The sequence below is a fragment of the Pongo pygmaeus genome, chromosome 7, assembly GCF_028885625.2.
Source record: "Pongo pygmaeus isolate AG05252 chromosome 7, NHGRI_mPonPyg2-v2.0_pri, whole genome shotgun sequence".
NCBI lineage: Eukaryota > Metazoa > Chordata > Mammalia > Primates > Hominidae > Pongo > Pongo pygmaeus.
Genome location: NC_072380.2, coordinates 63,329,460 through 63,343,375, shown reverse-complemented (window position 1 = coordinate 63,343,375; position 13,916 = coordinate 63,329,460). Strand labels below are relative to the sequence as shown.

The window sequence follows — 13,916 nt, the reverse complement described above, 5'->3', positions numbered from 1 at the left end:
TTACCCTATGATAGGTTATATACTCTGCAAGGCCCTGTATGCAATCCTAAAGACCTGGGATTCAAATTAGGAAGGGGTATCTTTTCCTAGAATTTCAGCCTATAATGTACTTACCTATAAAAATTTATGTGCCAGAATGTACTAGCCAAAGAGGATCGAGTGCTAACATATTCACTTTGGTATATTTGAATATGACTTATTGGAATTTAAGTCAATCTGGAGAAAATCTTTGGGTGTCCAACCATACTTTCTTTTTTTTTTTTTCTTCTTTTCTTTTCTTTTTTTTTTTTCTTGAGACAGGGTCTCACTCTGTGACCCAAGTTGGAGTGCAGTGGTGTGATCATGGCTCATTATAGCTTTGACCTCCTGGGCCCAAGTGATCTTCCCACCTCAACCTCCTGAGTAGCTACAACCACAGGTGTGTACCACCATGCCTGGCTAATTTTTGTATTTTTTGTAGAGATGGGGTCTTGTCATGTTGCCCAGGCTGGTCTCGAACTCCTGTGCTCAAGGGTCCTCCTGCTTCAGCCTCCCAAAGTGCTGGGATTACAGGCATGAGCTACTGCACCCAGCCCAGCCCACACTCTGCTTCTCAGGAAGAGAGTCCCTGAGCATGCCTCATTGGTGAGAATAGGGTGTGGCAAAAGTCAGTGGGCAGAGTCTTACAGTCCACTGAGCCTGGGTACCCTGGAGACCTTGCTATGGCACCAGCTTACAAGCAAGTCTGTCTTTGTGGCAGAGCTTATGTCTGCTTACTTGTGGAGAAAAACAAGAAGGGAATTCTGATAACAGATACATATAGCACCTTGGCTTTCAAATCAATCCAGTGATAAGTTTAAATCTATAATTTGGTGATGAATTCAAGCATCTTTTCACATTATTTTCAGTTATATTACCATTATAATGTATGTAGCTGAAAACAAATTTGCAATGGCATCATTTTGTACAACTGAAGATGTACCTACCCTACAATCTAACAATCCCAATTCCAAATATTTAGCATATGCAAACATTTTTTCAAGTGTACAAGGAGACATGCATGCATATTTATTGCAATATTGTTAGTAAATAATGTTGCAAAAATTTGGAAACAACCAAAATGTCTGTCAGTAAAGGAATCTATAAAGGAATGGTGTGATCTGTCTGCACTGTGGAGTACTGTGGAGAAGTTAGATAAAAATACCTAGTCCTTTATGTATAGACAAGGAACAACATATAAAATATGTAGTAGAAGGGAAAAGGGAAGTTTTAACAACCATATAACATTTGATAGGTTTTTTGTAAATTTAAAAGCACAAAATATTTTAAATTTGCCTATATATTAGGTTTATTTTCATATATAGACAGTTGTTGACTTACAATGGTGCAACTTATGATTTTTGACTTTACCATGTTGTGAAATGGTTACAATTTTGATGTAATGTACAATAGTGAGTAAACTGCATGAGATAGTCAACATTTATTACAAAATAAGGTATGTGTTAGATAATTTTGCCCAACTGCAGGCTAATGCAAGTGTTCTGAGTGTGTTTAAGGTAGGCTAGGCTAAGCTATGATGTTGGTAGTTCAGTTGTATTAAATGCATTTTTGACTTACAATGTTTTCAACTTACAGTGGATTTATAAGGACATAACCCCATCATAAGTCAAGGAGTATCTGTATGTGTTTACATTTCATCTTGTATTTATCCACATACATAGAAATGTTATGTCTGAAGAGGAGCGTCAAATACATGAGTGGTTACATCTGGAGTGGGAGGCAAAGCTAAACTTAAGATGGTGCTTAAAAGATGCTCATTTTATCTACAATGTGTTTTTATATATAATTTATGTAGTAAAAATACACACGTGAAATTATGAGTAGAAGCAACTATATCAAGGTATAAATATTAATAGTAGTTAATTCTGGATGTAGGCAGTAAGGATTATTATTTTCTCATTTGTACTTTTCTGAATTTTTCAGAAATTTCAAAGCCTAAAATAAGGAAAATGGCTTATCTTTTTATATTTGCTTCCTTGTTGTATTGTTGGAATCTCATTTTGGGAGAATTATTAGGATTATTGTTTAATGCAGGAGGAAAGCCCTTTCTATAACTGCTAATTTTTAGCTTCTGTTTGTAAGAGAAACCAGTGGTTTCCAGGGTATTTGGGTCTATATAACTTAATGTCTTATATGTTTATAGGGAGGATCTCATATAACTTACAGTTTCTTTTACCGATATAGTCTAGACATACCAAACAGCAATGGATGGTGTATAAGCAGTGCATTCCATTTAGCAAGGAGGTATAGTCACTGAGTTATTTAATAATTTTAATTGAAAATAATAGCTCCTATAAAATTTTGCTCATTTTGGCAAAGTCTAGAGAAAGATAAAGTGATAGATGATAGACTTTAAGGTACTCATAAAGTTTTGTGAGTCAAGTATTCTAAGATAGAACAACTTTTTATGGTGGTGAAGAGTTTTATTTTGAGAAATTAATTGAGGGGAAGTAAAGGTAGTTTTTTGTTTTCATTTTGTTCTGTTACTGCCACTCTAGCATCCTATAAAATTTCCCTGATATACTTCTCCTTGGGCCTAACATTTCCAAGCAAATTACTTCATCTTTCTTCTATACTCCTTGCATTAGAGAGAGAAATTCAGCTCAAATTAGTTTATCTAACTGACAGTTTCTGGTGTCAGGGATCTGGAAAGTCAAGGAGTAAATTTGGTCTCAGGCAATCCTGGGTCCAGGGCTTTGTTTCTTTCATTTGCTATTTTGGCCCTATGTGTTTCTGCTGGGCTTTATTCCTAGGCTGGCACTTTCTAGAGTGGACAAGGTGAGGTAGTAGCCCTAGATGTTCATTTTCCTTAGAGCTCTGAACCCCAGAGAGAGAACATGACTTTTATTCAGCAGCCATGTCAATGCTTAAGAACACCTCCAGCTGGCCTGGCTTGGGTCATATGTTCCCCATGGAAGAAACAGTATGTCCGTGGAGATGCTGCCCCCAGTTAACCACCCTGTTCCAGGCAGGAGGAGGCCCCTGCTTGATGTCTCTACCATAATGACATGGAGTGGGGTGCCTCGTTCTCCAACTGAAAGAGGGGCTCTAGCAGAGCAGTCCCTAAGTCTTCCAAGTGTGCATGGCATTTGTTTGATCCTCTGTTGTATCACAAACACTATACACCCTAGTCCTGTAATAACTTGCTTGACATCCCCCCACTGAACTATCTGTGCTCAGTAGCACGGACCCTATCTTGCTTATCTTTGCATCCCTATTACTTAACATGATAGGTGGCACATAGCTGACAATTATTTACATGCTGAATAAAAAAGATGTGGATTCATGAAAGAGAATGTTGGTTGTGGAGTAACGTCTCTCTCAAACTAATTGTTCTGTTGATTTAATACTTCATAGAAGGCCATTGTATTCCTGTACTGTGAAGAAAAATTAAGTAATTAATAATTTTTGCTAAATTCAAACAGTGGTGTGAGTTGATATGTGACATCTAATATATCAATTATTTTCCAAACTAAATGTACTCAATTGACATGTTGCCATGTATAGAATTTGTTTTACTGGCATACAAATAAAACCTAAAATAAATGGTGTAACTGTCTTTAACACTTTGCAGAGCTCTATAAATAGCCACATTTGTCTGGCATCCTGTGACAAGCATATGGCCCCAGAAATGCACAATTTGCTGTAAACCGTGCACCTCCCTAATGATTAGTGTATGATGTGCACTAGTTCTGTCTTAATTATATTTAGTCCTTTAGTACTGTATGTTTGATCATAAAAGGAGATTCAGCCTTCAAGCTTCTGGAAATAATGGCAGAACACAGTCAACATATTATAATCGTTCTTCACCTTTTTATGTTCCCAGAGACTTGAGGTTTAACAGAATAAAAGAAATTCCAGGGAGCGCCTTCAAGAAACTCAAGAATTTGAACACACTGTGAGTACTTATTGCTTATCTGTAAGGTTCCTAAAATTATATGCTGGTTGGATTGCAATTTACTGTGAAAGTCATTCTGAGTGGCAAGAACAGCTAGTAGAAGAATGACACCTTGTAGATGTCTTATAACTGGGAAAATTCTGCTGCTTCTTTACACTGCCTATGTTTTTATAACCTTTTGAACATGGAAGAGATTCTTATTTATCCAATTTATTTGTATTCTATTGGTTTAGAAAAGCTTCATGAGAAGAAGAAATAGAGAGAAGGAGGGGTTAAGTAACTTGTCTATGAGTCCCATGGCAAGAAAGCAATAGAAATGAAATTAAAATTCACAACTTCCTAACTGCAAAGCCCATGCTCTACTCAGTATGCTACTAGGCCTTCTTATCTGTGATACTGTAAAAACAAAGAAAAACTTTAGAATCACGTAGAGATGCTGTTTTATGATAGTCTTAAATGAAAACATACCATGTAGAGAAAAAAATGACAACTTTATGGCTAAGCACCGATAAACGTTTCCAAGTTTAAAGGCATTTATTTTATTCACTCAACAGTATCTATTATCTATTATGGGCTACCAGTTGGCTGGTTTTGTATTTGGATCCGAATGCACATGCCCCTGCTATGATAGAACTGATGGTCTGACATTGTGGGGCAGTCAGGTAGCCAACACCCAACTGTAATATGTCTGTAATAAAAAAAAATCCCTATGTATAGTAAGTGCTATAAGGAGAAGAGACCTATGAAAGATGATGACCGGAGGTTCAATATGTAAAATCTTCCTATGCTGCATTTAGATTAATCCACTGCGTGAACACACTGAAAGTTAAGAATGTTCAGTGAGGCTACACCCATGTGGGTGTGTTTGTCTTCTTGTCATAATATTCTCATGATAGAGTTAGCAATTTTATCAACTTGGCTGAACTCACCATATTCAGGCCAAGCTAGCCCTTCTAACTTTAGAGTTGAGATCATAACTTTACACTTGTGCTTCTCCCATCTGGTTTCTTTCCAGTAACTGATGCTGGAACACACATATTTTTATCACAGTATCTCTGTTTGGGATGATGTAAGAACATAAGAAAGTAAGGACTGCAGGGTTTATTCTTTGTTTTACAATAAAGCAATGATTATCAAAGTGCAATGTAGAAAAACATTTCCTGGAGTGCTTGTGGACATGCAAATTCCTAGCCCTCTTCCCCAGGGATCCTAATTTAGGAGTTCTCAGGATGGGCCCAAAGATCTGCATTTGATTATTATTATTTTTTTCTTTGAGACAGAGCCTTGCTCTGTCGCCCAGGCTGGAATGCAGTGGCACCCTCTCGGCTCACTGCAACCTCTGCCTCCCGGGTTCAAGCAATTCTCCTGCCTCAGCCTCCTGAGTTGCTGGGATTACAGGTGCCTGCCACCATGCCCGGCTAATTTTTGTATTTTTAGTAGAGACAGGGTTTTGCCATGTTGATCAGGATGGTCTCAATCTCCTGACCTTGTGATCCACCTGCCTCCCAAAGTGTTGGGATTACAGGCATGAACCACCACGCCCAGCCTATTGAGTATGTTCTAATGAGTATTTCTGGGTGAAGCCTTTCACCACTGTCTACTGAAACATGTATATGATAGATAACCAAATATTTTATCCATTGATTAAATTGTGAATATGATAAAATGTTATCAAATATTTTCATTGGAGATAGTTGCCATTTAAAAAATTCAAGGAGTGTGACAAACTGATAAAATCTATTGGGGTTTGGCCACTTTTTGGAGTTAGAGTACACAATTATTGATGAACACTAATTATTGATGAACAATCCACTTCTTCACTTGGCAGAAACCATGGATAATATTAATTTGTTTCTAAATATTTTTTATTAGAAAACCATAATAAAATAGTAATTATGTTGTTAATTGCAAGCCTCATTTTATACTAGTTGCTTTATATACATTATCTACATTCCTTTCTCTCATGCTTTGTGGTAGGTGTTACTATGTTCATTTTACAGGTGAGGAAATTGAGGTTCATGGCTGTAACGTAATTTACCCAAATTGAGGCAGATAGAAAAGAGCAGAGTCAGGGTTCCGCAGAGTTTGATCTGTTAACTGCTGGACTATACGGTTTCTCATGATAGCATTCAGGAAGAGTACTTCCCTGGAATACACATGGTAGATCATTTAAACAGTAAGTTGTGTGTACATGTGGTTGGTGTGTGTGTGTGTTTGTGTGTGTGTGTGAGAGAGAGAGAGACAGAGACACAGACAGAGAGTGAGAGAGAGAGAGAGAGAGAGAGAGATTTCTGTATAGAAAATGAGTTAAGCAATGAGACACTTACCACTCCTGAGACTTCAGAGGAATTTCTGTTAGACCACTTAAGTGAAGACCCAAAGGTCTTTACTAATTTATTGTAAAAGCAAAAGAAATAAGGACACATTTTTTAAAAATAAAGTTAAAATTTTCATGAAGAATATTAAAAATTTTGACCATATGGCTCTTATACCAACATAGCATCACAAAGTGAAATCAAGCATCTGGTGATTCTATTTCCTTGGGTTGCCTTTATAGTAAATTGCACAGAAACTCCACTGTTTCCTTACAATTTAAAAAAATGCCAACCACATTGCTTCTATATTGTAAAAGAGAGGGTTTTCTCAAAAAGAGTTGGCATTTTTGTATTAAACGAGCTTGCTAAGAGGTTTACTTAATAAAAAATCTGGAAATGTTATGTATTGCTGGAGCCTAAGAGCTAGAGGGTAAGATCAAGGATCTGTTATCAGACCCTGAATTTCACCCGCTGCAGCACAGCCAAGTGGTGCCTGGCAGAGCTCTGTGACTTGCCAGGGTGCCTCCGCCTTCCAGTTTCTGGATGAAACTGATAAGAGTAATACATTTGGGAAACAGGATGAAATTCAATTGTGGACAACACAATTATGCTTATAAAAAAGATGATTGAGCCCTGGAGGAACAGCAATAGCTAATAAATGCCAAGGACAAAAGGTTAGACTATACCACAAAAATAAAATAAACGCATGCCGCTATTTAAATAGCAACAACAGAAATACGAAGATCTGATTCTAGGGCTGACACTCCTCACTCATCTGCCTTCTGGAAGGAAGGCCTAATTGGAAAGCAAGGTGAAAAGAACCTTGAGAAGAACGTCAAAAGGGAGGGGTTGGGGGGTATTTCTGGTCCTTCCAATTGTTTTGTGAAGCGTGGCAAGTTATTTAACTCCTTAAACCTTAAGTTTACTAACATTTCCTCTGACGTTTTATTTTGAAAATTTCAAAGCTACCCAAATCTCAAAAGAAGGGCATGATAATTGCTTTGTACCTTTTACATAAATTCACTAGTTAACATTTTCCCACATTCACGTTTCTCTGTCTCCCCACGCTCATCTATGTGTGTTTATTCTAATTTGGCCGAATCGCTTCCAAATTATATACTACGCTTTATTCCTAGGTAAGCTATATAGATATAGGTGCAGTTTGTAGTGTTTAACTAAATATCACATATAATTAGTTAATGTATGTATTAATATTGTTGTTAAATGGCATTAAATTATATGTTCTATTTATTTCATGCTAGTAGATAAAATGCAATTGATTTTTGTATATTGATATTGTATCCAGTGACCTTACTAAATTAATCCTCACTAATTCTACTCATTAGCTTATATCCTTTGGATTTTTGTAATTACACAATCATGTCCTTTGGAAATAAACAGTTTTCCTTTCCACTCTGTATACAGTCTCAGGGGACAGCACAAGATATTAGCTGTAGATTTTTTTTGTAAAGCTTGTATTGAGAAGATAGTGGCATATGATGAACTAGTGATCGATTTGTGGCAAAACCACTGATAAGAGTTAGGTCATTTTGTCTTTGCTCTTACCGAATTCAAAACGAAATGCATTATTCTCACTTTTGCTGTTCAACAATCAACCTTATCACTAGTGGCTAATAGACTAATTTATCTCTACAAACTTGGCACTGCAGCATAAATTGCACTGGACTTCACCAACATGAGACCAATTCTTCTGCCTATTGACCCGATCTGATCCTGGAGGTAGTTCTCCTAGGGCAATTTCCACAAGCAATAGGGCCTCAGCACTGAATACAGTGCTAGCTTATTGGAAAATGATCATGGTAAGGCAATGTAAAAAGGACTCTGGCTGATCTCTTCCTAATAAACTTCTCTTCCTCATTATCCTACAAAACAAAATCACAGCATCAGGAGAATAAAACCAAGTTAAATGGTCTTGTCTATTTTTCAAACTTTTATACTCGATCACGGCAGAAACATTTTGGGTGGCTATAGAGTGAGTGACAAGAATCAGGGCAGATCAGAGCAAACTTCCAATTAGTAAATAGTTGATTTTAAAATCTACTGGAAGACTTATTTTTTTTAATCTATGCCTGTACATTGTTAAATTTTGAATATTACTCTTAATCTCTTGACTTTGTCTGTATATAATACTATTTTGCTGTATATAATAAAGGAGCATTTAAGATACAGTACTCCTATGGAATCAATTCAAAGGTGACTAACTGGATTCAAAGGTGACTAACAGTCTCTCTCTGTTGTTGCGGCTGGAGTATGGTAGCAGATCTCAGCTCACCACAACCTCTGCCTCAGGGGTTTAAGCGATTCTCCTGCCTCAGCCTCCCAACTAGCTGGGATTACAGGCATGCAAAACCACACCTAGCCAATTTTTTGTATTTTTAGTAGAGATAAGGTTTTACCATGTTGGCCAGGCTGGTCTCAAACTCCTGACCTCAGGTGATCCATCCGCCTCGGCCTCCCAAAGTGCTGAGATTACAGGCATGAGCCACCACGCCTGGCCTGCATTTTCATTGTCCAAAGAATGTTTCATCTGAGAAACAGATCAATAATGAGAATTTTTCTAAAGTCAATAAAATGTTTAATCAAAAATAAAAAGTAAAATAAAAACAATTAAAAAGAAAGAAATAGCATTAATATATGCACAATTTACAATACTAAATATATTATGGACTCCCCCCAACTAGAAATATAAAATTAAAAATTATAAAAGGATTTTCTCTTTATTGTAAACATGGTATATGTGAAGTGTTGTGGTAGGTGCTTTACAATGACTAAATATGTGACCTTGAGTAAATTGTTTTACTCCTTGGATTACAGTTTCTTCACCTACAAAGCTAAGAGATTACGTCTTCTAGTATTAAACATTTACCCAGTTTCCAAAAGAATAAAAGATGCAGCTCTAGACAAGATTTAAAAGGAAAATTGTTATAATTACAGGTTAAAAACACAGTACGTTTAATGGGAAAGTTTCAAGTCTCATAACAGGTGTGTTATTTGCCGACTTTCCTCTTTCAAGCTGAAAAGGCTGTTTTCAGATTCATGAGAAAATGACAGTTAAACCAAGGCTGGGGTCTATGTTGGTACTGCAACTACTGCTGTTTTCTTCCTCAAGCGTGTCTTGTCTGAAGGGCTGAAGACACAGTTACCAGCCAAAGAGGTTTCTCTTTTCTTAAAGCATGTTGTTTGACACAGAAATTTTACTAGTTTTTCTTTAAAAATCCCTTAAAAATTAATGATGAAATGTTTGCACCCATATAATTGTTTCATCCTCTTATTCATTGTTCTTCACTTGTGTGTCCTGTTAGTAGAAGAAAAAGGAAAGTATATAAGTAGGAAATGTATGAGCACTAAATCAAATTTGGAATTTCTACTCATTTGTAATTTTTTATTATGTTGTTTAAATGTGATTTTTGACATAGTTTTTAAGCATAGTAAAACATTTTAGTAAAAACTCATGAAATCATTATAACAGCATAAGTATAAACATAATGATAGCTTTTAGAATCTTCTACCTGGGTGAGAGCTCAAGTTCTGACTTTCATTAGCTGTATGATGTTAGCTTCCATATCTATAAAAGAGAATAATCATAGCTCATATAATTAATGTAATGATTAAACAAAATAATACATGTAAAATATAGTGTGAGGAATGCAAAGAAGTTATATTAATTTTCTAGGCCTGCTGTAAAAAAAAAATCACCAAAGGCTTGGTGTCTTAAATCAAAAGAAATGGATTCTCTCACAATTCTAGAGACCAGAAGCCTGAAATGAAGGTGTGGGCAGGACTGCCTTCCCTCCAGAGGCTCTGGGAGAGAAACTTCTCCTTGCCTCTTTTAGCATCCAGGGCCTGCTGGCATCCTTTGGTGTTTCTTGCCTTGAGTCCACATCACTCCAATCTCTGCCTCTACCTCTCACCAAGAATTGCTTTCTATTCAGTGTCTGTAGAGTCTTTCTTTTACATGGATAGTTGTGATTGGATTAAGGGCGCACTCTGAATAATCCTGTTTCAAGATCCTTAATTTAATCACATCCCCGAAGATCCCTTTTTCTTATCAGATAAAATTTACAGATTCCAGGAATTACGATCTGATATTTTTGGGTGGCCATTTTTCAGCCTACTACAGAAACGTAAAAGTTTATTATCGTTAGTTATGATTGGTGGTGGTAGTAATAGTAGTAATGAGAGTAATTATAGTAGTTGTGCTGTAAGAGTGACATATATTTAGACACCCTAATTTTGAGTTGCAAAAAGAAGAATGATGCATGAAAAAGGCTACACTTTATGGGACTTTGGAAACTAACACCATAAAAGGAAACATTGTATGAAGCCCAAGATGTCATACCATCTAAGAATCAAATATTCTATATTTTACAGTGCTCTTCTTGATATTAAAAAATAGGCAAAAAGTAAAAAGAAAGAAGCTAATATTGTTGAGTCCCTTCTCTGTGTCTAACTATAAATTCTAATAATAAATATTAAAAATAAAGTCACTATTATGGAGACACTATTGTAAGTGTTTTCCATTTACTTGTGATTTAATAAACCCCATGAAGCACTATCATGATCCTTATTTTATAGCTGAGGACACTGATGCACAGAGAAGTCAGCTAGCTTTGTCAGTCTTGCAGAAAAATGCAGTGGTAGATCTTTCCTTGACACAGGGGCTCTGGCTACAAAGTTCATGCTCCTAGTCACTCCATAATACTGTCCCTCATATACTACCATCTCTTTGTGATTTGGGGAAATTTTAACTTCTGCATTGTAAAATGATGACTCACATTTTTCTACGTAATGCAAATATAGAACCTGCTGTATTTTCCAAAAGGCTTGCACAGTGCTCAGTGGAATTGTTTAGTTTCTCTCTGCCTCGTTTTGGGGAACTTCCAGAACACATAGGTGAAGCTTCAGCAGCACAATTACCATCACTCACCTTCTCTGAGAAGTTCTCTTCACCTTCATTTTCGCCTTGGCCCAACTTCTTGTCATGTGTCGGTATTTTGATACTGGCCAGAAATAGAGAGAAATTTCTGGGGTGGATGCCAGGAAAATTTGGCTTATAAAAACTCTGTGTTGCCGTTCTCTGATAGGCACATCCAAGATATTTCTTGGCTCTAAGGCGTGGGCTTTACTAATTGGGCCATGAAGTTTCCTTAGAGACTTCTTATCATTTGCCTTTGCCTCAATTTATGTTACTCTGAATTCATAGACCCTGTATAAGGGATGATACATCCTGACTTCCAAAAAGAAATCTCCAAAATGGTGAAAACACCCAAGAGCATACGTTTCTCTTAAAAGTATGTTGTACCCTTTTTACAGCATATCTATGTATTGAAGTACCAGTAGTAATAGACATTTGCACTCCCAGGCCATCGGCTCTCTCTCCACACCTGCTGCACTGAATAAACCGTCCTGGCCCCTTTCTACAACCACCTGTGCCCTGGATCACTTCCCTTCTCTCCCAGGCAGTGGCAAATTCTTGCGATTGTCCCCTATCTCTCCTAATCATCAGTTTGTCATTTTCTTTTGTACTTTTCACACAAACATACTGACATTTAATAATTTCTGTAACATGGCTTCCTTTGATCTGACACCTCTTTCCCTCTCTCTTGCTATCTCCCTATTTTCCTGCTCCCCATTTTCCTGTTCCCCTTAGGAGCAAGGCTCCTAGAAGTGTTGTCATTTCTCATTCTATCTGTGTGCCTTCCTTCCTTCCTCTCTTAAACCTACCCAGGTCAGTCTGGAGCACTACCACGCCACTGAAAGGTAACCGTCGGCTGCCATGGAAGTGCCCCATCCCGTGGGTGTTCTTCAGTGCTTGTTTTGCTTGCTCAATCAGCAATATCTGACACAAGGGGTCAACTCCTCCTTTTTGAAATATTTTCCTTAATTGCACTTTGTGTTATCACTTGTATTAGTTGGCTATGGCTATCATAACAAAATGCCACAGACCAGGTGGCTTTAAAAACAGAAGTGTATTTTCTCACAGTCCTGGAGTATGGAAGTCCAAGATCATGGTGCCAGCAGGTCTGGTTTCTCCCGAGGCTTCTCTCCTTGGTGTGTAAATGTCATCTCTCCCTGCATCCTCACTGGCCTTTTCTCTGCACACAGATATCCTGCTGTCTCTTCCTCTCCTTATAAGGGCACCAGTGTCACTGGATCAGGGCGGTGTCCTTAAGATTTCATTTAACATTAATTCCTTCTTGGGGGGGCCCTACCTGCAAATTTAGTCACATGAGGGGTTAGGGCATCAACATACGCATTTCGGGGAACACAGTTCATCCCATAACACAGCCCTTTCCTTGGTATCCTCCTAACTCATTGCTTGGCTCTTGTTTTCCTTTCCCTCTGTCTTTCCTCTTCTCAGTCTTTATGCTGCAGTGACTCACAGCTCAGCACGCAGCCCTTTCCTTACACTCACCTTCAAGGTGAGCATGTCCAGCACCATGGTTTTCAACACTGAGCCCTCCACATTTATGTTTTCACTATGACTTTGAACTTCGATTTCATGTAACTGTCTGCACAACATCTGAGGCCTGTCAGCATCCCGAGCTCAGTATTTATAAAATCAAACTTTTGATTCATATATTTTACCAAATTTGCTCCTCCTGCAAATTTCTCCATTTCGGGCTGTGTTACTTTTATTCTATCAGGTGGCCTGTAATGTTAAAGTCGTTCTAATCTCCTCTCTTTACCTCAAACCCTACATCTATCAGCAAATGCATTTCATTCTATCTTTAAATGTACTTCAAATCTGATCTGTTCACTACCTCACTGCTATCAGCAGTCACTCTGGCTTCACTGCCTTTCACCTAAAGCCAAAGCTAATTAAATGGTCTCCCTGTCTCTTTTTACCAGCTCCTCAAGCAGCCGTGTGATCCTCTAAATAGATGTTATATGATCTCAATCATCTGCTCAACACCAACCGTTGGTGGTATGATGGTTAATTTTAAATTAATCAGGGCGCAGGATGCCCAGATATGTGATTAGACATGATTTCTGAGTGTGTCTGAGAGGGCGTTTCTGGAAGAGATAAGCATGAATTGGTGGCCTGAGGACAGCAGATGGCTGTCCCCAGTGTGGGTGGGTGCTATCCTATCCACTGGGGCCCTGCATAGAACAAAAAGTCAGAGGGAGGAGGAATTTGCACTCTGCCTGAATGCTAAGCTGGCAAATCCATCTTTTACCCATGGCTCTCCTGGCTCTCAGACTTCAAAACTGGAATCTGCAACCAATAGCCGGCCACCTCTCAGGCCTTCAGACTGTACCACGGACTGTCCTGGGTCTTCAGCTTGCAGAGGGCAGATCATGGGACTTCTCGGCTTCCACAACCATGTGAGGCAATTCCCGTGTAAATCTTCTCTTTTATATCTCCATGTATTTCCTATTGGTTCTGTTTCTCTGGAGAACCCTGACTGATTCAAAAGTCTTCTCTTCCACCTATGGATCCGTGTCCCCGCCACAACCTATGTGGCCATCTACAATCAGCCTGGGGCCCTTCTCTGACGTGAGCTCCTAGACTCAGCCCCCTTCACACTGCTGCTGCTGCTATATGCTTTTATTTTTTAAAAAATATAAATATCGTCCCGGCATGGTGACTCATGCCTGTAATCCCAGCACTTTGGGAGGCCGAGGTGGGTGGATCACGA

At 38.2% G+C, this 13,916-nt stretch overlaps 1 protein-coding gene across 3 annotated transcripts in view; it reads left to right on the top strand.

The window, feature by feature from the left end:
* PXDNL (peroxidasin like) overlaps positions 1-13,916 on the top strand; it is a 516,310-nt gene that overhangs the window by 170,722 nt on the left and 331,672 nt on the right. For all 3 annotated transcript variants that reach the window (XM_054497848.2, XM_054497849.2, XM_054497850.2), the window contains exon 2: positions 3,866-3,937. In XM_054497848.2, the coding sequence (XP_054353823.2) occupies positions 3,866-3,937 (72 nt within the window). The remainder of the gene's footprint in view (positions 1-3,865; positions 3,938-13,916) is intronic.